The sequence below is a fragment of the Oncorhynchus keta genome, chromosome 7 (genome assembly GCF_023373465.1).
Source record: "Oncorhynchus keta strain PuntledgeMale-10-30-2019 chromosome 7, Oket_V2, whole genome shotgun sequence".
NCBI classification, from domain to species: domain Eukaryota; kingdom Metazoa; phylum Chordata; class Actinopteri; order Salmoniformes; family Salmonidae; genus Oncorhynchus; species Oncorhynchus keta.
This window is the reverse complement of record NC_068427.1, coordinates 16,355,539-16,379,331: the sequence shown is the minus strand read 5'-3', so window position 1 is coordinate 16,379,331 and position 23,793 is coordinate 16,355,539. Positions and strand designations below refer to the sequence as shown.

The 23,793-nt window shown below is 41.8% G+C and overlaps 1 protein-coding gene across 1 annotated transcript; it reads left to right on the top strand.

Moving 5' to 3' along the window:
• Nucleotides 1-233: 233 nt before the first annotated feature.
• On the top strand, nucleotides 234-20,989 carry LOC118386085 (protocadherin-17-like). The gene is made up of 4 exons (XM_035773488.2): nucleotides 234-3,805; nucleotides 5,155-5,213; nucleotides 5,382-5,554; nucleotides 19,684-20,989. Exons 1-4 carry the CDS (start codon nucleotides 1,319-1,321, stop codon nucleotides 20,292-20,294), a joined length of 3,330 nt encoding a protein of 1,109 aa, XP_035629381.1. The 5' UTR covers nucleotides 234-1,318; the 3' UTR covers nucleotides 20,295-20,989.
• The last annotated feature ends 2,804 nt before the right edge of the window (nucleotides 20,990-23,793 follow it).

Sequence of the window (23,793 nt, the reverse complement as noted above, 5' to 3'; positions counted from 1 at the left end):
CCACTGTATTACCCAAACCCTCACAGGTTGTATCGGTTTTTCTATATTAATTCCCATCCCCACATGTTTATGATCCACACACTATCTCTAGGCCTACTGCACATCGAAATGTAGCCTATTAGGAACAAAATCCACAAGCACGTTTTTCATCTACAGCTCTCTCTCTCTCTCTCTCTCTCTCTCTGCTCTGCTCTGTGCGCTCACATCAGTAACTGAATCACGTACCAGCGGAACAGCCCTCGTTCAATGCGAACTTGCCAGACCTATTGGAGAAAACCCCCAAGGCAGGATCTGTCACAGTTTCACTCATTGGTTGGAAGACGATCAGAAACAATGTTAAATGCACCAAGATATAAACTGGAGTCAGTGTGTAGGGCGTCGGGAGGATTCTACTGGTAACCAGATCTCAATGCCAAGAGAGCTGTTTTCAACTGTTGACGTGACCGGATAATTGAACACAGAATTATTTGGGGACCATATCGAAAAAAAATCTACGTTGTGCACCTGAAGTCTTGGATTTGTTTAACCTCTAAAGGAGCATTGTTGATGTTCTTACCCCGAATCAATGCGGGATGCAAGGGCACGAGGTCCAACTGGACTGGATTACCGAATTACTGGACTGATTATAGGACAATTATCGGGCAAAAGTCCTTATCGCTCACCAAATGTTCGTGAATGAAAGGAAAATGTAAAACGTGGTCCCGAAGGAGCATATTTATTTGATGCATCTGCTTTCCTTTATGGGTTGGTCCACATAACCTGTATGCAACAGTGTGTAGCGCTCAGAAAAAGTATACTGTATAGATAGATGGTCGCTGACTGTGCTGGGAAATGAATGGTTAAATGAATGAGTATCTCGGGTATTTTGCTTTAGGTAGGCTATAGATGTCGCATAAGGGCATTGCGCTTTTGTACTGCCTAACCTTCAGCATAACGGGATGTACACACGTTTGTAACCTTGTAGCAACAAGGGAAATCATAAACGCTTTAAAATATCCGAATATATTTTATTCACCGCACCAGCGAATCACGTCTGCCACATGTTACATTTTGTATTGCGTTAATGCGTGATATGTCTTTGGGCGTTCATCTTTGTTTACACAAAGAGTTCATCATAGCTGTACGGCATGTGAAGGAGGTTAAAAGGACAGCGTAGAATATAGAAAAGATAGCAAGAAATCGATTTAATAACCTCTCCGTTGTGTTGGATACAAAACGACCTGTCTCGTGTGATTTTAGTCGTAGTGTGGTCGCTGAACAAATCAACAGGTTGGAAGTTAAAACGGGAATTTTTAAGCACGCGCATCCTACACAGTAAATGGATATGCGTCTTCCTGTCATCTTTTTCCTTCTCTTTTGGGCTAAAGCCCGGACTCTGAAAAATCTCAATTATTCCGTTCCAGAGGAGCAGGGACCTGGAACTGTTATCGGAAACATTGCTAAGGATGCCGGATTTGGACCGGTGGAGAGAGGGGAAAAATCTAACTTTAGAGTTCTGGAGAATTCTGCTCCACATCTCATTGATGTGGACCCGGAGAGTGGGCTGCTTTTTACCAAACAGCGAATTGACAGGGAGACATTGTGCAGACGCAACCCCAAGTGTCAGCTCTCCATGGAAGTGTTTGCCAACGACAAGGAAATATGCATGATCAAGATTGATGTAGTGGATATAAACGACAACTCGCCAGGGTTTCCCTCAGATCACATCAATATTGATATTTCAGAGAATGCAGCTGCTGGGACACGTTTCCCTCTAACAATTGCGCATGACTCAGATTCTGGGGGAAACGGAATAAAGACTTATCAGGTCACCAGAGATGATTACAATACATTTTCTTTGGACTTGAAATTGAGGGGCGAGGGAACCATCTATCCGGAATTGGTAGTTCAGCGACCTCTAGATAGGGAGGATCAGTCCCATCATACCCTCCTTTTGACAGCCATTGATGGAGGGGAGTATCCAAGATCAGGGTCCATGCAAATCAATGTGAGAGTTACTGATTCAAATGATAATAGCCCAGTATTTGACAAACCCGCCTATGTGCTGGAGCTCCCTGAAAACTCACCACCTGGGAAAATGCTGATAGACCTCAATGCAACAGACCAAGATGAGGGCAGCAATGGACAGGTAGTCTATTCTTTCAGTGGATATGCATCTGATAGAGTCCAGGAGTTGTTTTCTATTGACCCCAACACAGGTGTAATAAAGATTCAGGGAGAAATTGACTACGAAGAGAATCCAACCATTGAATTTGACGTGCAGGCCAAGGACCTGGGGCCTAACCCCATCCCTGGCCATTGTAAGATTTCAGTCAAAGTGCTTGACAAGAATGATAATTGGCCTGTCATAAGTTTTGTCTCAGTCCGCCAGGGAGCTATCAGTGAGGCAGCACCTCCAGAATCTGTCATCGCCCTGGTGAGAGTCACTGATAAAGATTCTGGAAGAAATGGCCAGCTCCAATGCAGGGTGCTTGGCAATGTACCATTCAGGCTGCAGGAAAACAATGATAATTTTTACACTCTGCTCACAGACAGACCTCTAGACAGGGAACTGAAAGAAGAATATAACGTGACTATAGTGGCCAGAGACAACGGAATACCTTCGTTGAATTACACCAAATCGTTCACAGTGAAAATCTTAGATGAGAATGATAATGCACCGCGTTTCACCAAGACCATCTATGTGCTCCAGGTGCCTGAGAACAACATCCCAGGGGAGTACTTAGGCTCAGTTCTGGCTCATGATCCAGATATAGGTCGGAATGGAACTGTGTCTTACTCCATTTTGCCGTCGCACATCGGAGACGTGTCAGTTTACACCTACGTGTCTGTCAATCCTACCAACGGAGCCATATACGCCTCAAGGTCTTTCAACTACGAACAAACTAAGTTCTTTGAGTTCAATGTTCAAGCTAAAGACGCAGGGTCTCCTCATATGGAGAGCAGTGCCACAGTCAGGGTCAGTGTGCTTGACGTCAATGACAATCTACCAGTTATTGTATTACCCCTTCTGCTAAATGACACTGCAGAAATCATTATCCCTAGAAATGTAGGCCTGGGGTACATAGTGACCACGGTGAGAGCAGTCGACCACGACTTCGGCGAGAGCGGTCGTCTGACCTACGAGATCTCTGAGGGTAACGAGGAGCACCTGTTTGAGATGGACCCTGTGGCCGGCGAGGTCAGGACTGCCCATGCTGTGTGGGAGGACGTGGCCCCAGCTGTAGAGCTGGTAGTGAAGGTAACCGATCACGGCAAGCCCCCACTTTCTGCTGTGGCCAAGCTGATCATTAAGGCCAACACAGGAGCCATGGCAGGAGGGGAGTCCAGCGCCAGCGGGGAGCAGCAGCACTGGGACTTGTCCCTGCCCCTCATCGTCACCCTTTGCATCATCTCTGTCTTGCTGCTGGCTGTCATGACTGCCATCGCCGTTAAGTCCAAGCATCAAGATAAGGAGGCTGGGAATTATAAGTGCCGCATGGCTGAGTACTCCAACTCCAATCCCCCAGTGGGGAAAGGCAAGAAGAAAAGGATCAACAAGAATGAAATCCTGCTGGTGCAGAGCGAGATGGAGGAGAGGGACTCTGTGAGCAGGATGAATGTGGTGAGCAGCCCGTCTCTCATCACCTCACCTATCTGTTTCGACTACCAGACGACCAGCCCCCTGCCTCTCACGCTGCCCAGGTCAGAGGTCATGTACCTGAAAACCACCTCCAACAGCCTGACGGTGCCTCGGGCTGGCTGTCACTCGAGCTTCGCAGGGCTTACCACAGAGACTTCTATGAATAGAATGTCAGTGATACAGGTAAGAAACATTGTCATTGTACCATGTTTTTTATAGCCTTTTATTCTTCCATGGTATTTTATACAAATCTGCCACAAGAGAGGTCATTCTTCAAATCAATACTCATGCAATCAGACATCCTTGTTATCATTTGTATTCTCTGTCTGGCGCCATATGGTGCAAATTGAAGGACAAAAAATGCAGCATGATACACCACAAGCACATTGAAGAAATAATATATGAAAAGACACTGTGTTTTTTAGACCGGTTGTTGGTGTGCTAGAGTAGATTGTTTGTGATCTACATTTCCTCCACAGAGATCCTAACCAAATTGTCCCATTACGAGTCACTTCTAGCAGCACCTTACAGGTGGTCTAAATAAGCAGGAAACCATTTCTGTAAGATATGCAAACCGTGTGGGTCTTGGACTGCGCTGCTGTACTGCCACTGCCAGATCCTCCTGCCACAGAGTGAAAACAAAACCCTGCCTGAAATCTGGGATTGGACAGGTGTTTGAACAGCTTGTCTGATCACATTAGTGAAATATTTTGTGCCAGACAGCTAGATGCACACAGCATAACCTTACAATCCCATTTCTTACCCTCCACAAACATGGGCCAGTTCCACACATCCAAATCCAATGTTGGAAAGATAAGACATTAATAGGGTCCAGCCCTGCCTTGTAAAAGATGACAAGGCTGCTTATGCAAGCCAGCATATTAAATTGACAAGGAGTGCATGTAATTTTATTTTGCACAGCGGTCTTTTCAGTTGTAAATTATGTAAATATCTAGGACAGTCTCCGAGACAGTCTCATTTGGTGATGATAACACTGATGACAAGAGCTGGCGCTGTCACCAGTTGCTAGGGCATGTGGGTGTGATCAACACAAACACATTATTCTCAAGATGAGAAAAAACAAGGATGCAGATGACAGTGGCTGATGCATTACTTCTCTCCCTCGCCAAACAGGCACATATGGACATAAAGGAGATTTGTTCTTATCAGGGTGCCACTGATAGCTGCTGCTGTCTCGCACTGGAATATGCTTGATTGAAGCTGGAGTCCTTAATTGAAACAATAACAAAGCAGACATCCCGCCTCTGTTTTGATTTTTAAAAAGCTGAGGTATGGACCTGGAGAAATGTAACTACTCTCAAATTCATAGACAGAGTTTAAAAAAAATGGATGTAACGAATAAGGATTTAATTTGTTCCTAAATGCTTCGGATGTACAGATCTGAATGCAGGCCAAGCCATAGTTAATGGAGGTGTCCTTTGAATATGTCATGTTGCTCATATAAACTGTTGCACACAGGAAAACTATTCTGGTGCACAATACACAAATAATTATCTCTCTTCAATTCTCAGACGGATAATTTTCCCTCGGAGCCCAATTATACGTCCAACAGGCAGCCATTTGCTCAAAGGTAAGGCCGCTAAATGATAACTACCTGACAGCCGCCATTTACATTCTATTCAATATCAAGCCATCAGAACAAGCACATCAAATAGGGCGCAAGGGCGATCACAAGAAAGACAGACGGAAGCCACCACCAATGAGTTGTTTTTTTCTCTCCTGTCTCCTCATCCTGCAGCAGCTCAACATTTAAGGATGCAGAGCGAGCAAGCCTCCGAGACAGTGGCCATGGTGATAGTGACCAGGCTGATAGTGACCAGGATACTAATAAAGGCTCCCACTGCGACACGTCTGCCAGGGAGGCCATCAAGATGAAAGCCACAGCGGTTAATGGCCAGCCTCTCGAGCAGGGTGAGTGGAAGCTCTCTCTCTGACATCTTAAAGATGCTTAACGGACCCTTGTATCAGACCCTTGTTTTTCCAATCACTGCACCAAGCCAAAATGCACTACAAACACATGTACACAGTCTGTTTATCCCCAGTTCTACAGTACCATCCTCAGGGTAAAGGTAAAGCCAATCATGATAGTACAGTGTACACCTCAAAGAGATTCCTGAAATCATAATACTTAAACAAGATTTCAGCAGTATGAATTCTATGCAATTGCAATTTAGTCATTCAGAACAGGGTATCCCAAAGTCAGTTCTGGGGGCCCCCCATGTGCACATTTTAGTTTTTTCCCTAGCACTACACAGCTGATTCAAATAATCATAGCCTGATGATGAGTGCACCCAGGGGGGACCCCAAGACTAAGTTTGGGGAAACCCTGATCTCGCAGACTTACAGTATTGAGTGCATACATTTTCATACTGGTTCCGGGTGGGATTCAAAACCACAACCCGAGCGTTGCAAGCACCATGCTCTACCAACTGAGCTACACGGGACATAGGCAGCAGTAATTCAATCTTAGCTCTATGAGGCAGCATGATATTGTAGCTCAGCCCATATGGACAAAAATACATTTAAAGGGATACTTCGGGATTTGATCTACCTCAGAGTCAGATGAACTCATGGATACTATTTTTTTATTTCTTTAAATATAGTTTTGGGTGCATTTTCAGGATACATTTGAAAATGTAAAGAATTGGCCAAATCATATATACATTAAAATACATCTTGACATGCATTGCAAATTGTATTTCAAATGCATTTGAAAAGTTATTTAAAATAGATCTGAAAATGTATTTCAAATGCATCTGAAAAAGTAATAAATATATATTTTTAAATATGATTTGGCCAATTCTTTATATTTTGAAATGTATTCTGGAAATGCATCTAACTCAAGGGTTTGGCTTTATTGTGACTGGTTTATACATTGTAGAATAATAGTGAACACATCAAAACTATGAAATAAAACATGTGGAATCATGTAGTAACAAATAGTGTGAAACTAATCTAAATGTATTTTATATTTGAGATTCTTCAAATAGCCACCCTTTGCCTTGATGACAGCTTTGCACACTCGTGGCATTCTCTCAACCAGTGTCATGAGGTAGTCACCTGGAATGCATTTCAATTAATAGGTGTGCCTTGTTAAAAGTACATTTGTGGCATTTCTTTCCTTCTTAATGCATTTGAGCCAATCAGTTGTGTTGTGACATGGTAGCAGTGGTATACAGAAGAAAGCCCTATTTGATAAAAGACCAAGTCCGTATTATGTCAAGAACAGCTCAAATAAGCAAAGAGAAATGACAGTCCATCATTACTTTAAGACATGAAGGTCAGTCAATCTGGAAAATTTCAAGAAGTTTGACATTTTCTTCAAGAGCAGTCGCAAAAACCATCAAGCACTATGATGAAACTGGCTCACCACAGGAAAGGAAGACCCAGAGATACCTCTGCTGCAGAGGATACATGCATTCGAGTTAACTGCACCTCAGATTGCAGCACAAATAAATGCTTCACAGAGTTCAAGTAACAGACACATCTCAACATCAACTGTTCAGAGGAGACTGTGTGAATTAGGCCTTCATGGTCAAATTGTTACAAGAAATCACTACTAAAGGACACCAATAATAAGAAGAGACATTCGAGGGCCAAGAAACCAAATTTGAGATTTTTGATTCCAACCGCTGTGTCTTTGTGAGATGCAAAGTAGGTGAACAGATGATCTCTGGGTTGTTGATCGCTTCTGGTGGGGTGTTTCATCTTGTTTCATACACTATATATACAAAAGTATGTGGACACCGCTTCAAATTAATGGATTCGGCTATTACAGCCACACTCGTTGCTGACAGGTGTATAAATTTGAGCACACAGCCATGCAATCAAAATAGACAAACATTGGCAGTAGAATGGCCTTACTGAAGAGCTGAATAACCTTCAACGTGGCACCGCCATAGGATGCCACCTTTCCAAGTCAGTTCGTCAAATTTCAGTCTTGCTAGCGATGCCCCGGTCAACTGAAAGTGCTGTTATTGTGAAGTGGAAACGTCTAGGAGCAACAACGGCTCAGAAGCGACGCGGTAGGCCACACAAGCTCACAGAACGGGACCACCAAGTGCTGAAGTGCTTAAAAATCGTCTATCCTCGGTTGCAATACTCACTACGAGTTCCAAACTCCCTCTGGAAGCAACATCAGCACAACTGATGACCTCCCGAGTGGTGCAGCGATCTAAGGCACTGCGTCTCAGTGCTAGAGGCGTCACTACAGACCCTGGTTCGATCCCGGGCTGTATCACAACCCGGCTGTGATCGGGTGTCCCATAGGGCGGCGCACAATTGGCCCAGCGTCGTCTGGGTTATGGAAGGGTTTGGCCGGGGTAGGCCGTCATTGTAAATAAGAATTTATTCTTAACTGACTTGCCTTGTTAAATTAAGGTTCAATTTAAAAAACAACTGTTCTACAGGAGCTTCATGAAATTGGTTTCCATGGCCAAGCAGCCAGACACACAAGCCTAAGATTGCTATGCAAAGCTTCGGCTGGAGTGGTGTTAAGTTAGCCGCCATTGGACTCTGGAGCAGTGGAAACACGTCCTCTGGAGTGATGAATCATGCTTTACCATCTGGCAGTCTGACGGACTAATCTGTGTTTGGTGGAGGATGCCAGGAGAACGCTACCTGCCCCAATGCATAGTACCAAATGTGAAGTTTGGTGGAGGAGGAATAATGGTCTGGGGCTGTTTTTTATGGTTCGGACTATGCCCCTTAGTTCCAGTGAAGGGAAATCTTAACGCTACAGCGTACAATGACATTATAGACGGTTCTGTGCTTCCAACTTTGTGGCAACAGTTTGGGGAAGGCCCTTTCCTGTTTCATCATGACAATGCCCCCGTGTAGAAAGTGAGGTCCATACAGAAATTGTTTGTTGAGATTGATGTGGAAGAACTTGACTGGCCTGCACAGAGCCCTGACCTCAACCCCATCGAACACCTTTGGGATGAATTGGAATGCCGACTGTGAGCCAGGCCTAATTGCACAACGTCATCGCCCGACCACACTAATGCTCTTGTGGCTGAGCGGAAGTAAGTCCCCGCAGCAATGTTCTAACATCTAGTGGAAAGCCTTCCCAGAAGAGTGGAGTTGTTGCAGCAAAGGGGGGACCAACATATTAATGCACATGATTTTGGAATGTGATGTTCGACAAGCAGGTGTCCACATACATTTGGTTGTGTAGTGTATCAGTAAAGAAAAAGGAAATGTTGAACCAAATTGGGAAATAATGTAGATTGCTTGAGCATTTATTGAACACATATTCAACTTAAGTTCAATCTCACTTTCAAAAAGGTTGCTGCTTTCGTTAAGACCTGAGGCAGGCACCATCAGTTTGCACCATCGATGTTGCTGTGGACAGGGGAATTAGGGGAGTATATTAATTGCAGATAGGCAATTTAGAATTCAGAATGATGTGCATTGTTAAAGGATTGCAGCATGGGAACATTTTTCTTCCCTGTTCCGGCCATTCCCTTGGACAACATTCTTAGCATTGACTCACAAATCCAAGTCTTATTCAACTTTACTTACAATGACTTTATGATCTTCCGGGCTACACTGCATTTTCTTCCATTAAAGGTCCTGAACAGTCATTCTGAAAAGTACTTTTTCTTTCATGGCCAACTACCAGGAAATTTGAAAAGACAGGCTGAGTGGGCGGGGAGTTTATATTCAGAGCTCTCCTTGACTGATACCCCTTAATAATTCATTCAAGCATTTGACATGGGGACCAGTAACTTTATAATCAAACTTTATCAATGTAGAAGCAACAGTCATTTTTCATACATTGGTCATCATTCAATTTCATGAAACATGATTTTGGCTGTTCATGACCTACGGAAACAAAATGGAACAGACACATTTGAAGATAAGTAATTAGTTAGGAACATGACAGTCAACGCTTACAAAGTCGTTCAGCTATAAATATCTTTACCTCTGTGAAGAAAAGAGAAATGGGGAATCAAATTTGGAGAAAAAAATATACATTGCTTGACTGCTTATTAAACACCTTAGTTAGCAAAAGTTCTGTCTTACCTTAAAAAATGATGCTGCTAACTTTAGGACATCAGGCACCATCTGTTTAGATCATCAGTGTTGCTGTGGACAGGCTAATTAGTAATGAGGGGGATGTATAAATTGATCAGCAGTTTATAATTAAAAGTGGCTGAATGGTTCTGCTTGGTTCTGCAGATTTGCAGCTTGTCCAACATTCTTCTGACACATTTTGTCCAAAGTACGATTCTTGCCTAGCATTGACTAACACAATTACAAGGCTTGCACTGCTTTAGTTTACATGATCATGCCTTCAGGTCAGCACATTATCTGCATTCAACTAATGGAAACAAAATAAGGCAGACACATTTGAAGAGTTATTGAAGTAGCTAGCTAGCTGGCTAATTGGTATACACAGTCATGTTTGAGTGTTGGGCTCAATCAATGGAAGCGATAGCAAGGAACAATTGGTTAGCCAACTTAGCCAATTCAGCTTTCCTCTAGAGTATATACAATTTTCTATTTTTACCAAGCTAGCTAGACCATAATACTCATAATTTGTGTATACCCTTACAACAACAAAAAAACACACAATAAAGCATGGTTTTCAGACAAATATGTGTGAACACGTGTGAACAAATCACTTGGAAATGTAATGTGGGAAAAACAGACAGTTGGTTTTCAGACACAGGTGAAGTTTCACATGGATTTTTCACATGTCATTTTTAAAAACTTGATTCAGACACATGTGGTTTCTCAACATTTCACACGTGATATTATAAGTTTCACATTTGTGCCTTTGTAACAACCCGGATCGCACAACCCGGGTCGCACACAACGTCTTCACCATTCGACCAAGAGGGCCAACACTAATTGTGAAGTCGCACATCACGTGGCTACCTCATCACGTGACCATTTTCAACCATGACCGACTCATGTCCGTTACAATTTCACATGTGTATTTTCACACTTTAATGTCAACTAGGGCTGTTAAACGATTGCATTTTGTTTTTATAGAGTTGCTCAAATTGAGCTGTGATTTATTGTGGATGTTTTCAGTGTATTTTGAACACTTTCGGACAATTTGCCCCCCCAAAAATTGTGCAATAAATTACAAAAAGTTATCTTGAGTTAACTGATTAACTCTGACAGTGCTAATTTTCGCATGTTAAACTGAATAAATAAGGAGACACGGAGCGTTAGCTTCTCTGTTTTTTTCACTGTTCTTCTTCCAACCGTCACTGAGCAACGTATGAAGAACAGAGGCGTGTGTCTGCAGCAGTAACACTTCAAACGGATGGCTCAGAAATAAGAAATAATGCACACTTGAGTATTTATACTCAGGTCGGCTAAGTTACCTTTTTACAGAATTTGCAAATCCATATGTGGAAACATGTTGCCTGTGCAACATGTTAACACCACCTTTTGACATGTGAGGAGAATAACAACAACATTTCACCATCACATGTGAACTTGCAATTCCACATGTGAAAGTTAGATTTTAATGATGTGAATGTTTTTTTACATGTGAAACTGCAAATTAGATTTTCACATGTGAATGGTTTTCACGTGAACTTGCAATTCCACGTGTGAAAAGTGTGGTTTTCACATGCAGAGTTTTATTACATGTGAAACGGCAATTCATTTGTGAGGTGAAAACATGTTTTTTTCTCACCCATCGACATACAATACTCCATGACAATGTGAAAATGTGTTTTTAGACATTTTAGCAAATGTATTGAAAATTAAATACAGAAATATCTCATTTACATAAGTATTCACACCTTTGAGCCAATACTTTGTAGAAGCACCTTTGGCAGCGATTACAGCTGTGAGTCTTTTTAGGTAAGTCTCTAAGAGCTTTGGACACCTGGATTATACAATATTTTCCCATTCGTCAAGCTCTGTCAAACTGATTGATTTCTTTCATCACATCCCAGTGGCTCAGAAGTTTACATACACTCAATTAGTATTTGGTAGCATTGCCTTTTAAATTGATGAACTTGGGTCAAACGTTTCAGGTAGCCTTCCACTATCTTCCCACAATAAGTTGGATGAATTTTGGCCCATTCCTCCTGACAGAGCTGGTGTAACTGAGTCAGGTTTGTAGGCCTCCTTGTTCGCACACGCTTTTTCAATTCTGCCCACACATTTTCTATGGGATTGAGGTCAGGGCTTTGGAAGTATGCTTGGGGTCATTGTCCATTTGAAAGACCCATTTGTGACCAAGCTTCAACTTCCTGACTGATGTCTTGAGATGTTGCTTCAATATGTCCATATCATTTTCCTTCCTCGTGATGCCATCTATGGCTTCTTCCTTGCTGAGTGGCCGTTCAGGTTATGTCAATACAGGACTCGTTTTACTGTGGATATAGATACTTTTGTACCAGTTTCCTCCAGCATCTTCACAAGGTCCTTTGCTGTTGTTCTGTGATGCATTTGCACTTTTCTCACCAAAGTACGTTCATCTCTAGGAGACAGAACACTTCTCCTTCCTGAGCGGCATGACGGCTGCGTGGTCCCATGGTGTTTATACTTGCATACTATTGTTTGTACAGATGAACGTGGTACCTTCAGTCATTTGGAATTTGCTCCCAAGGATGAACCAGACTTGTGGAGGGCTACAATTTTTTTCTGAGGTCTTGTCTGATTTCTTTCATTTTTCCCATGATGTCAAGCAAAGAGGCACTGAGTTTGAAGGTAGGCCTTGAAATTCATCCACAGGTACACCTCCAATTGACTCAAATTATGTCATTTAGCCTATCAGAAGCCTCTAAAGCCATGACATCATTTTATCGAATTTTCCAAGCTGCTTAAAGGAACAGTCGACTTAGTGTATGTAAACTTCTGACCCATTGGAATTGTGATACAGTGAATTATAAGTGAAATAATCCGTCTGTAAACAATTATTGGAAAAATTACTTGTGTCATGCAAAAAGTAGATGTCCTAACCGACTTGCCAAAACTCTAGTTTGTTAACAAGACATTTGTGTAGTGGTTGAAAAAGGAGTTTTAATGACTCCAACCTAAGTGTATGTAAACTACCGACTTCAACTGTATGTTTGGCCTTGTGTTTTAGGTTATTGTCCTGCTGAAAAGTGAATTCAACTCCCATTCTCCCAGCAGACTGAACTAGGTTTTCCTCTAGGATTTTGCCTGTGCTTATAGCTGTATTCTGTTTATTTTTATCCTAAAAAAACTCCTTAATCCTTGCTGATGACAAGCATACCCATAACAAGATGAAGCCACCCCCACGCTTGAAAATATGAAGAGTGGTACTCAGTGATGTGTTTTGCTGTATTTGCCCAAAACATAACACTTTATAATCAGGAAAAAAAAGTTAATTTCTTTGCAGCATTACTTAAGTGCCTTGTTGCAAACAGGATGCATGTTTTGGAATAGTATTATTCGGTACAGGCTTCCTTTTCACTCTGTCATTTAGGTTAATATTGTGGAGTAACTACAATGTTGTTGATCCATCCTCAGTTTCTCATATCACAACCATTAATGCTCTGTCACCTTTTTAATATCACCATTGGCCTCATGGTGCAATCCCTAAACAGTTTCCTTTCTCTCTGGCAACTGAGTTAGGAAGGAAGCCTGTATCTTTGTAGTGACTGGGTGTATTAATACACCATCCAAAACCTAATTAATAACTTCACCATGGTTAAAGGGATACAGTGACTTGCGAAAGTATTCACCCCCCTTGGCATTTTTCCTATTTTGTTGCCTGTTGATTTTTTGTCACGTTCTGACCTTTATTTCCTTTGTTTTGTATGTATTTAGTATGGTCAGGGCGTCAGTTGGGATGGGCAGTCTATGTTTGTTTTTCTATGATTTGGGGATTTGTATGTTTCGGCCTAGTATGGTTCTCAATCAGAGGCAGGTGTCTTTAGTTGTCTCTGATTGAGATTCATAATTAGGTAGTCTGGGTTGCACTGTTTGTTTGTGGGTGATTGTCTATGCTAGTTGCTTGTGTCAACACAGGTCTCATTTATAGCTTCACGGTCGTTATTGGTTTATTGTTTTTGTATTCAGTGTTCTGTACTTTCTTTAATTAAATATTCACCATGAACACATACCACGCCGCATTTTGGTCCACCGATCCTTCTACGCCTCTCCTCTTCAGATGAAGAGGAGGAAGACCGTGACATTTTTACGGGGTTTGTATAATTCGATTTACACAACATGCCTACCACTTTGAAGATGCCAAATATGATTTATTGTGAAACAAACAAGAAATAAGACAAAAAAAACTGAACTTGAGTGTGCATAACTATTCACCGACCCAAAGTCAATACTTTGTAGAGCCGCCTTTTGCAGCAATTACAGCTGCAAGTCTCTTGGGGTATGTCTCTATAAGCCTGGCACATCTAGCCACTGAGATGTTTGGCCATTCTTCAAGGCAAAACTGCTTCAGCTCCTTCAAGTTGGATGGGTTCCACTGGTGTACAGCAATCTTAAGTCATACTACAGATTCTCAATTAGATTGTGGTCTGGGTTTTGACTAGGCCATTCCAAGACATTTAAATGTTTCCCCTTAAAACACTCAAGTGTTGCTTTAGCCGTATGATTAGGGTCATGGTTCTGCTGGAAGGTGAACCTCCATCCCAGTCTCAAATCTCTGGAAAATTGAAACAGGTTTCACTCAAGAATTTCCCTGTATTTAGTGCCAACCATCATTCCTTCAATTCTGACCAGTTTCCCAGTCCCTGCCAATGAAAAACATCCCCAGAGCATGATGCTGCCACCACCATGCTTCACTGTGGGGATGGTATTCACGGGGTGGGGAGAGGTGTTGGGTATGCGCCAGACATAGCATTTTCCTTGATGGCCAAAAAGCTCAATTTTAGTCTCATCTGACCAGAGTACCTTCTTCCATATGTTTGGGGAGTCTCCCACATGCCTTTTGGAGAACTCCAAACGTGTTTGCTTATTTTCTTCTTTAAGCAATGACCACTTTTCTGACCACTCTTCTGTAAAGCCCAGCTCTGTGGAGTGTACGGCATAAAGTGGTCCTATGGACAGATACTCCAATCTCCGATGTGGAGCTTTGCAGCTACTTCAGGGTTATAGTTGGTTTCTTTGTTGCCTCTCTGATTAATGCCCTCCTTGCCTGGTCGGTGAGTTTTGATGGGCGGCCCTCTCTTGGCAGGTTTGTTGTGGTGCCATATTCTTTCCATTTTTTAATAATGGATTTAATGGTGCTCCGTGAGATGTGCAAAGTTTTGGATATTTTTTTATAACCCAACCTTTATCTATACTTCTCCAAAACTTTGTCCCTGACCTGTTTGGAGAGCTCCTTGGTGGTGCCCCATTCTTAGTGGTGTTGCAGACTCTGGGGCCTTTCAGAACAGGTGTAGATATACTGAGATCATATGACAGATCATGACACTTATATTGCACACAGGTGGACTTTTTAAAAGTAATTATGTGACTTCTGAAGGTAATTGGTTGCACCAGATCTTATTTAGGGGCTTCATAGCAAAGGGGGTGAATACATATACACACACCACTTTTCCATTTATTTATTTCTTATGTTAATTTGGACTATTATGTGTGTGTCCATTACATGAAATCCAAATCCACTTAAATTACAGGTTGTAATGCAACAAAATAGGAAAAACACCAAGGGGGTGAATACTTTTGAAATGTACTGTATTTAGCTTCTGCTTATTTTATTTGTACACATCTACCAATCGGTGCCCTTTCTTTGCGAGGCATTGAAAAAACTCCCTGGTCTTTGTGGTTGAATATGTGCTTGACATTCACTACTTGACTGAGGGACCTTGCAGATAGTTGTATATGTGGGATAAAGAGAATGGGTAGTTATTTAAAAAAAAACATGTTAGCCACTATTATTGAACATGCAACCCGCAAAACACCAGTCTCAACGTCCAAAGTGAAGAGGCAACTCCAGGATGCTGTCCTTCTAGGCAGAGTTGCAAGAAAAAAGGCATATCTCAGACTGGCCAATATAAAGAACATTAAGATGGACAAAAGAACAGACATTGGACAGAGGAACTCTGCCTAGAAGGCCAGCATCCCGGAGTCGCATCTTCACTGTTGACGTTGAGACTGGTGTTTACTATTTAATGAAGCTGCCAGTTGAGGACATGTGAGGAATCTCTTTCTCAAACTAGACACTCTAATGTCCTTGTCCTCTTGCTCAGTTGTGCACCGGGGCCTCCCACTCCAATTTATATTCTGGTTAGAGCCAGTTTGCGCTGTTCTGTGAAGGGAGTAGTACACAGCATTGTACCAGATCGTCAGTTTCTTGGCAATTTCTCGCATGGAATAGCCTTAATTTCTCAGAACCAAAATAGACTGACGAGTTTCAGAAGAAATATCTTTGTTTCTGGCCATTTTTAGCCTGTAATCGAACCCACAAATGCTGATGCTCCAGATACTTAACTTGTCTAAAGAAGGCCAGTTTTAATTTCTTCTTTATCAGCACAACAGTTTTCAGCTGTGCTAACATAATTGCAAAAGGGTTTTCTAATGATCAATTAGCCTTTTAAAATGATAAACTTGGATTAGCTAGCACAACGTGCCGTTGGAACACAGGAGTGATGGTTGCTGATAATGGGCCTCTGTACGCCTATGTAGATATTCCATTAAAAAAATATGCCGTTTCCAGCTACAGTAGTCATTTACAACATTAACAATGCCTACACTGTATTTCTGATCAATTTGATGTTATTTTAATGGCCCCCAAAAAAACATGCTTTTCTTTCAAAAACAAGGACATTTCTAAGCGGACCCCAAACTTTTGAACGGTAGTGTTACATTTAGACAAAAACGTAAATGAATTTGGAATCCATTTTGAGGTCAGGAAATATAATTCAATGTGTATTTTTTTCTGCATGGGAGCCCTGTCGCAGAAATGTCGAGCTGCACTGCCGAGATGAAATGAAGGCACCAGAGTGGAAACTAGATGATAGTTAAGCGGATAAAAGGGTCCATCGGCTGAAGGAAAGAATGTTCAAACATCCTCTACCGGCTTGAGCGTTCAAACGAGCTCATATGCATGGCATCGTGTACCTCTATGGCTGTCTCATTTGATCATGTCATTACTTGATTAAAAAAAACTTTCCTTCAAGCTTGAATTGGAAGACAGGGACAAAAGAGCATGACAGACGCTTTCGGTACAAACAGACAGGTAGCTTTTGGTGGCTCCTGACAGAACGCTTTCATACAGCTTTTCTGCGGGCGACATTCTCAGTTGCCTCGTCTGGAATCTTAAATGGAATAGTTAGAATGGACCGTTAGAATAGGCATGTAAAAAAATAGGAGTATGTCATACCAGCTATGTCAAGTCTTGTTGGCGTGGTCAATAGGCTACATACAATCACTGATGAATTTCAATTTCCACCAGTCAAGTCCTTTTCACCACTGGTCGGATTATGATTGGTTTATGGAGCTCTTTTCCTGCATGATATGATGCATATAAAAGATAAGGCACGTCTCCCATAAAAGTCAGTTTGTCTGCAGTCGGAAAGATAATGGAGGACTTGACTGAAGTGGGTCTGGTTCTCATTTCCCTCAGTGAGAGACAGAAGTGTCTTGGAATTGAAAGGCTGTGGTCATCAGATCCCTGTGCAGTACTTTCCACTCCATTTGCATTGCTATGAGCTGTTTGTTTGTGGCGTGCTCAGGAGGACAGCGATGGGAACACTGTTGTGGTTGCCAGGGGGACGTGTGGGATTGTGTGTGTGTGAGTGTGTCAGGGGAAACGGCAGGGCCATGCTCTCTCTGTGGGAGGTGTAAATTCAATCACACTTTTCTGGAGCACATATTTCTGAGTCTGATTCTCCAGACCCTGTTCAAAGGCCAATCAAATGGAAAGATATTGAAAGAGATGTTTCTTATGTGCAGAGTGGAATTTACACACAGCACTGATGCTTACTTGACTGGAATGTCAATTAATTTAAAGGACTACATTTTTAAGATAAGAGAAATGCAAAGAACTGGGGCAATGCATTTAATATTAATAGCTTGTGTTAATGCTTTTTTTTCTGATGTACTCAGAGTTGTCTTTGGTTGTAGAAAATGTACAGCAGTTTAAAGCGAAGCTAATTGTCGCATTAAATGTGTACTGTAAGGGTTTGTCAGTTCTACATTGAATGTACATTGAGTGTGCAGAGAGTTCATCCTCCAAGCATGAAAAGTCAGATGCTTTCTGTGTATATTTCTATAGGCCACAGCACACACATACTGGTTTGTGGGAAGTGTAGATACCGAATATGTTCTTTATCTCTAGGAAAATAAGTAGTGAAATCCAGCAAGTTGTGCAGGTAGCCTGCAAATCCAGCAAGTTGTGCAGTTTAGACTTAATGCAAAGAGCACTATACAGGAAAACCGAGCAGTCTTTGAATCATATCCCGAGAAGCCCTAACACAAAAGGCCACAACAGTAGATTAAGTAGTGTTTTTGTATTTTCACCTGTATCAAAGACTCCAGTCTCCCCTCAGCTTTGATACAGGTAATTTATGCACCTGTGTGTCTCTCAATTGCGTCCCCCTCTGAATATGTATTGTCTCCAGGAGAAGCCAGGTGCATTCATCTTGGGGTTCTCGGTTGCTAGGCTTTGTCTGTTTCTATTTATAATGACCAGGCAGGTTCTTTTCTTGGAAAACATGTTTTTCCCTTCAACTTAACCATAGTACACCACCCATGTGATCCCTTTAAATGGGTCCTTTGTGTCCCTGGCTTTTAAAAAGCATCCACAAGGCATATCACTGCAATTGTAGACCCATTAAACATGATTAGTCCTGGAACTCTAAGGTACCTTAAGAGATTTAAATTATACTGACTGTGGCAGGATCATGGCAAGGCACAGCCTGTCTACTCTTGCTATTTTTCGTAAGATCCCAAACTCTTTAGGAACAGCTACAGTATTGTATGTACAGGGGAGGGAGGTAACATACAGATGTAGGATCTTAATTTGAGCCAGTTTGCTACAGCAGGAAAATAATCAATTTTTGTGTGTGAATTATTATGTGGATTTTAATTCATGTGAATTTTTGTAAGGGAAAATCAAGTCTGAAATGTAAAAATGTAAGTTACAAGTTTCTAAATCCTTGTTAACACCTCAAATACACTTTTTCCTGGATTGCAACAGGGTGATCAAGTTAAATCCTACTGTACATCTGTATGGTTGGTCTGTGTTGTGCGAGACGAAGAGCTATTGTTTCAGGCCAGGTGTGCTTCTTTGCCTATTAGCTGTGAAAATAAACGGTCATTGTGAGTCGAGATATGATAGTTTCCTATATTTAACCACTTTGCCGTATGTATGTGTTGCAAAATTAACATAAAATGCCTTGTTAGCACCTATCTTAATGGGTGCTCATACCCTTATATTAATTCTTAATTGTCTGAACTAATTTGAATTCACTGCGTACAGTGAGAAGGCAGTGCAAAACTGGCTTTTTAGTTCTCTCAGACATAGATGCAGTAGTCCAAAATATAAAGTGCAAATACTTTTATGAACCTTTTCAATATACAGACCTCTCTCTTTACATCATTGTCAAAGGCTAGATTCTCTGCAGTGGTGAGCGCTACCTCCAAAAATAGTTTTTTTTTTTTGTTGGTCTTTTATATGTATATATGTAAAACTGGTTGTGCCCCCCCCCACTTGACTGAAGTCTGTGGTTCGTCTACCTTGGTGGGTATGCCTTCAAAGCACAGTGATTGTAATGTGTGGTTCGTCTACCTTGGTGGGTATGCCTTCAAAGCACAGTGATTGTAATGTGTGAGAACTACGTTGCAGTTTACATAATCTAACTGTTGTCATTTTGTTCTCCCTTTGATTTAATATGCATTTTGAACTCACATTTTCTCTTGATCTTGGTCCTGACAGACTGGAAATTGGAGTGGTTGTACTTATTCCCTAGAAATGATTTATTCATTTTTCTATGCTTTTTATTTCAGTATGTGTGGGAGGAGATTGAGCTGGCTCTGAATTTAATTGTGTTCTATAACTTGCATATTTGATTATACTTTGTAAAGCGATCATCAGTCATTTAATGAGAACTTTGTAAATCTTTCCTTAGGACAAGGCAGATCTGTTCACTGCACAGATGAATGTCGTGCACTGGGCCATTCTGACAGATGCTGGATGCCAAAGCTACGTGTAGGAAGCCAAGCAGACAGCGCCGATAATCGCACCAACCTTTTCATCCCAGTGGGAATGGAGGCCATGGTGGAGACAGAGATTTATGGCAGCCTCAACCGCAGTGCAGCCAGAAAAACCCTCAGCACGTTCGGGAAGGAGCAACGGGACAGCATTATCCTAGTAGCCAACGTCAAACCCTACTTAAAGTCTCAGCGCGGCCTCAGTCCCCTGCTGCAGGAGTGCTCCTCCGTGTCCAGCAGCCCCACCAAGGGGGACACACCCCTGGACTCCCCAACCAAAGGGCCCAGGGAGGAGGTGGGGAGGGTCGGGGAGGGTGGCTCAGACAGCAGTGCCTATGGTCCCCCAGATGGCCAGTGTTCACCGCCCCATACGGAACTGGAGGATCCGTCGTACCTGTCCTGCGACCTCAGTCCCAAGTCCCTGTCCAACAGCCTTATCCACAGCTCTGCGATCAGATCTGGGATCATCAGCCAGGAATGTGGGGGGATGGAGTGCGTCAATCTGGACCAGCGGGACTCTGGGAACTAAAAGGTCAAAGTCTGGGCCTTGCTCTCATTTGGCCGCCATGTGATGAGGTCACAGAAGAATGACGGAGGGGTAATTTGTTTTGACCCAGGAAGGTTCCAGACACGCATTGTATAACCAAAAACCATCAGACATGAACTATCTTTCTTTTTTTTTTTTGATTCTGTGGTTTGTTGTTCAAAGTAAAGTGTGTGGCGTTGGTTTCTGACTGCTGTGTGCGGAAGGGGAAGAAAACCATTGCTTTCATGCCATTACGTGTTTTCATGGTATACCCTTCAATTTAGATGTCTGTATTTTACACATTTCAAGCTCCAATTTTGTGAGGCTGTTGAACGAATTGCTCCTGTTTAAGGTATTAAGTCCTGTCTGCTTATGTACAGTGAAATGTTTTGTCTTCACTTACTGTAGTGTATGAGAAACATAATTTGGATATTTCAGACAATTGAAATACATATCATTCAAGTATAATACAATGTGAAGTGTCTTATGAACGTTTAAAGGCGACTCTGCTCTGGTAAAATAGGGACTGTCGCTTTTCATAAAACAATTTGAGGTCCCTGAAAAGTCTAACCGTTTTTTTAATGAATGTATTTGTAATTTTATCGTCGTCTTCTCTGCAGTTTATGTGCAAATAAGCTGAGCTTTCAAGTGAATATAAGCTGCTGTACTTGTTGTTATTAAATTTGTATACACATGTGCTACTGCGAAACATGGAATGTAATTATTTTTGACAAATGGTGCCTCTAAAGCTATTAAGCTTTGTTTTGCCTGAGGATCATAATTCTCTCTCCAAGGTATGGTTCAAGGGCTGACATGATTTATCTTGCTTAATCAACTGTCAGAAAAATCTGCAACCCCACAAACACACACCAACACGAGCCATGACTATTTACAATAGCGGTCGAGATCCCACTCTTAAGTTAACTTAATATTATCATACTCTTAACCGCAGTCACCTTTCTTTTTACACACCAACTAATGATCTTTTACAGCAAGCAAATGAAATCAGACAATATGAAAAGCTTCACAGGTCTCAATTAATTTGATCCCCCTGTTGCAGGAAAACATGTAGTGTATTTGAGGTTGAAAATGGGTTCTGAAGATTGTAATTTCCACTTTGAAATTTAAGGCTTGATTTTCCCTTAGGGACACTGTATAAACCCCTACAAAAATGTCCATGAATTATAATCCACATGATTCACCTTTCCTGTTGCAGCAGGATTATTTTCCTGCTGTAGCGAACTGGCTCAAATTAAGATCCTACATCTGTAGTTTATGCAAGTTTCGTCCACCTCAGCCCACTAGTGTACCTCATTAAACTGCAAATCAGCCAAACCTATGATGCTTCTATGCTGCTTAAGCATTAAACAAGTCCCCGGTGTATGGTACGTGGGAATTTGTTTAACACTGGTGTGCCTGAATTAAAGCCAGCTGCAGAATAGCCGTCCATTTGAATCCATTTTCCCCTTCTTGACATCCCATTCTGTACCATCCTGAGCAGAATAGGAACCATTTGTCATGAGAACCACTAGTTTCAAACAAGAAAGAGCACCAGTGCAATAAAATCCCTAGCGGGGGTAAGCACTTCAGGTAAAAGTGATGGACAACAGCAATGATATGGCAGCCCTAGCTCGTTTATCCTGTCTTTGCTGGTTCAGCTCTTTCCAAACATACCATGTTATTCCCTCTGATGCTGTCTGTAGCTCTATCAAACAGTGGCATGGGTTTTGCGAGTGACTAAAGCCGCATAACAGGGGAACTTGAATCCCTTCCAACTCATCTGGCTCTTATACAGTAGGCTACTCTACTGCTACGCTACTGACTATTCACTAAATTGTATTTTTATTATGATGCATTGATTTGTGCTAAATTAGATCACCATCTCAAAAGGCTATGTGTTTCACAATAGCTAAATTATCTCCATTAATTGCCTTTTCTATTTTCTCCTGTCTTATCTGAAGCCGTAGAAGACATATGACACCTGTGTGTCATCTCACTGAGAATGCCACAGTGCTTGTTTTCGGGATAACAGGATCCTGTCATGTTCTGAGAGATGAATATAAGTAAGACTCAGTTCCCTCCTCAGGGGAAACATATTAATTTAGATTTTGATTTGCATTTGTTTTCGTTGCTGGTATTGACAATTCCAGACCGAGATGTTGCTGCTCAGCAGGCGGCTCTGATGAGCTCATCTGCATAAGTTGAAATACTCTTTGAGGGGGAAATTGCGTGGGTCACAGCAACTGATTCCCAATGAAATGCCAGGCAATAATACCACATCGCTCGCTCTACTCCTCTACTTCAATCGCCAGAATTTTAAAACACTAGACATGAAAACAGGCGATAGCAGAATGTCAATCTGAAAGGACTCAGGCAATGTGGTCGAATATACCCCTTGAGATCCTTTAAGATATCACTTACTCTTAACAAATGGCTACAGGTGAAACTCCCACTTGAGCTGCAATTATGCTAAATGTGTTCTTTGAAGAAAACCCTCCTTTAATTAACACTGTGCAACAACTGCTTGACATAAATTGGCGACGTGTTGTTGAGGAGCGCTGAATGCAGATTAGAGACGGGCACATCACACACTGTTGGGTGGATGAATATGACTTTTCTTTCCCAATGATTACAGTCAGAGTGAAGAGGAATTATAGACAATGAAAGTGATCTGTGTAATGCCCCCATTCTTCACCATTTTACATACACAAACGATCTATTCAGATGAGAAAGGAATGAGCAGTGTACCATTCAGTTGGGAAAAATTGACATGCTCACCCTGAGCACATAAGCTTTTAATTCAATCATTCAATAACACACAAGCGATTAAGAGCCTGTTTCTACCTCCACCAAATGCTTTGGGGAATGGTTCCACTTGGTTGAAAGCTGTTGATGAAGAAAAGCTCTGAGAGCATGTCATAAACAATATTGGGAGAGTACTTTCCCCTAAAGTTAGAAACACCAGTCAACATTAGTCTTCCCATAGAGCCTCTCTTTTTCGAGTCCTCCTTTCATCAGGTCAAGTTTTTGCAGACAAAGACGTGGAAATTGGGTGTGGAAATGGAAGAAATTTCTCATTAAAATGATTGAAGTGTTGAAGTAACAAAACTTTTAGCTGATATGGCTCGACAAGAACAACTACAGTATCGTAGGACTTATTTGGACTCTGACTTACTGTATCTCGCAATATTTCCGAGACTGTGGACTCTAGAGACTTTTGTACACCCTCAGGATTGCACTAAGACCCGGAGAGTATTTATTCACAATGTGTTAATGTATTGTGAAAGTAGACATGGCAGACTGGAAGTCAACTGAAAAAGCAGTGGTGTTATGTCTCTTACTCTTTAGAAGACCATGACGCTGTTGACTGCATATTGTTTTCACCCTCACCCCTGTGAATTAACACCTTTTTATACAGACCCTGTCTAATGCAACAGAGATGGAGGGACTCCACATCCATCCTTTCTTAAGTGCTTGTTAAAATTGTGTTCCAGATGGCTTT

Bases quoted from the DNA above. Each gene is read 5' to 3' on its own strand.
- LOC118386085 (XM_035773488.2), top strand. From the start codon at position 1,319: ATGGATATGCGTCTTCCTGTCATCTTTTTCCTTCTCTTTTGGGCTAAA. The intron at 5,214-5,381 runs GTAAGGCCGCTA...CTCATCCTGCAG, and splicing joins AGGCAGCCATTTGCTCAAAG to CAGCTCAACATTTAAGGATG. The intron at 5,555-19,683 runs GTGAGTGGAAGC...ATCTTTCCTTAG, and splicing joins TGGCCAGCCTCTCGAGCAGG to GACAAGGCAGATCTGTTCAC.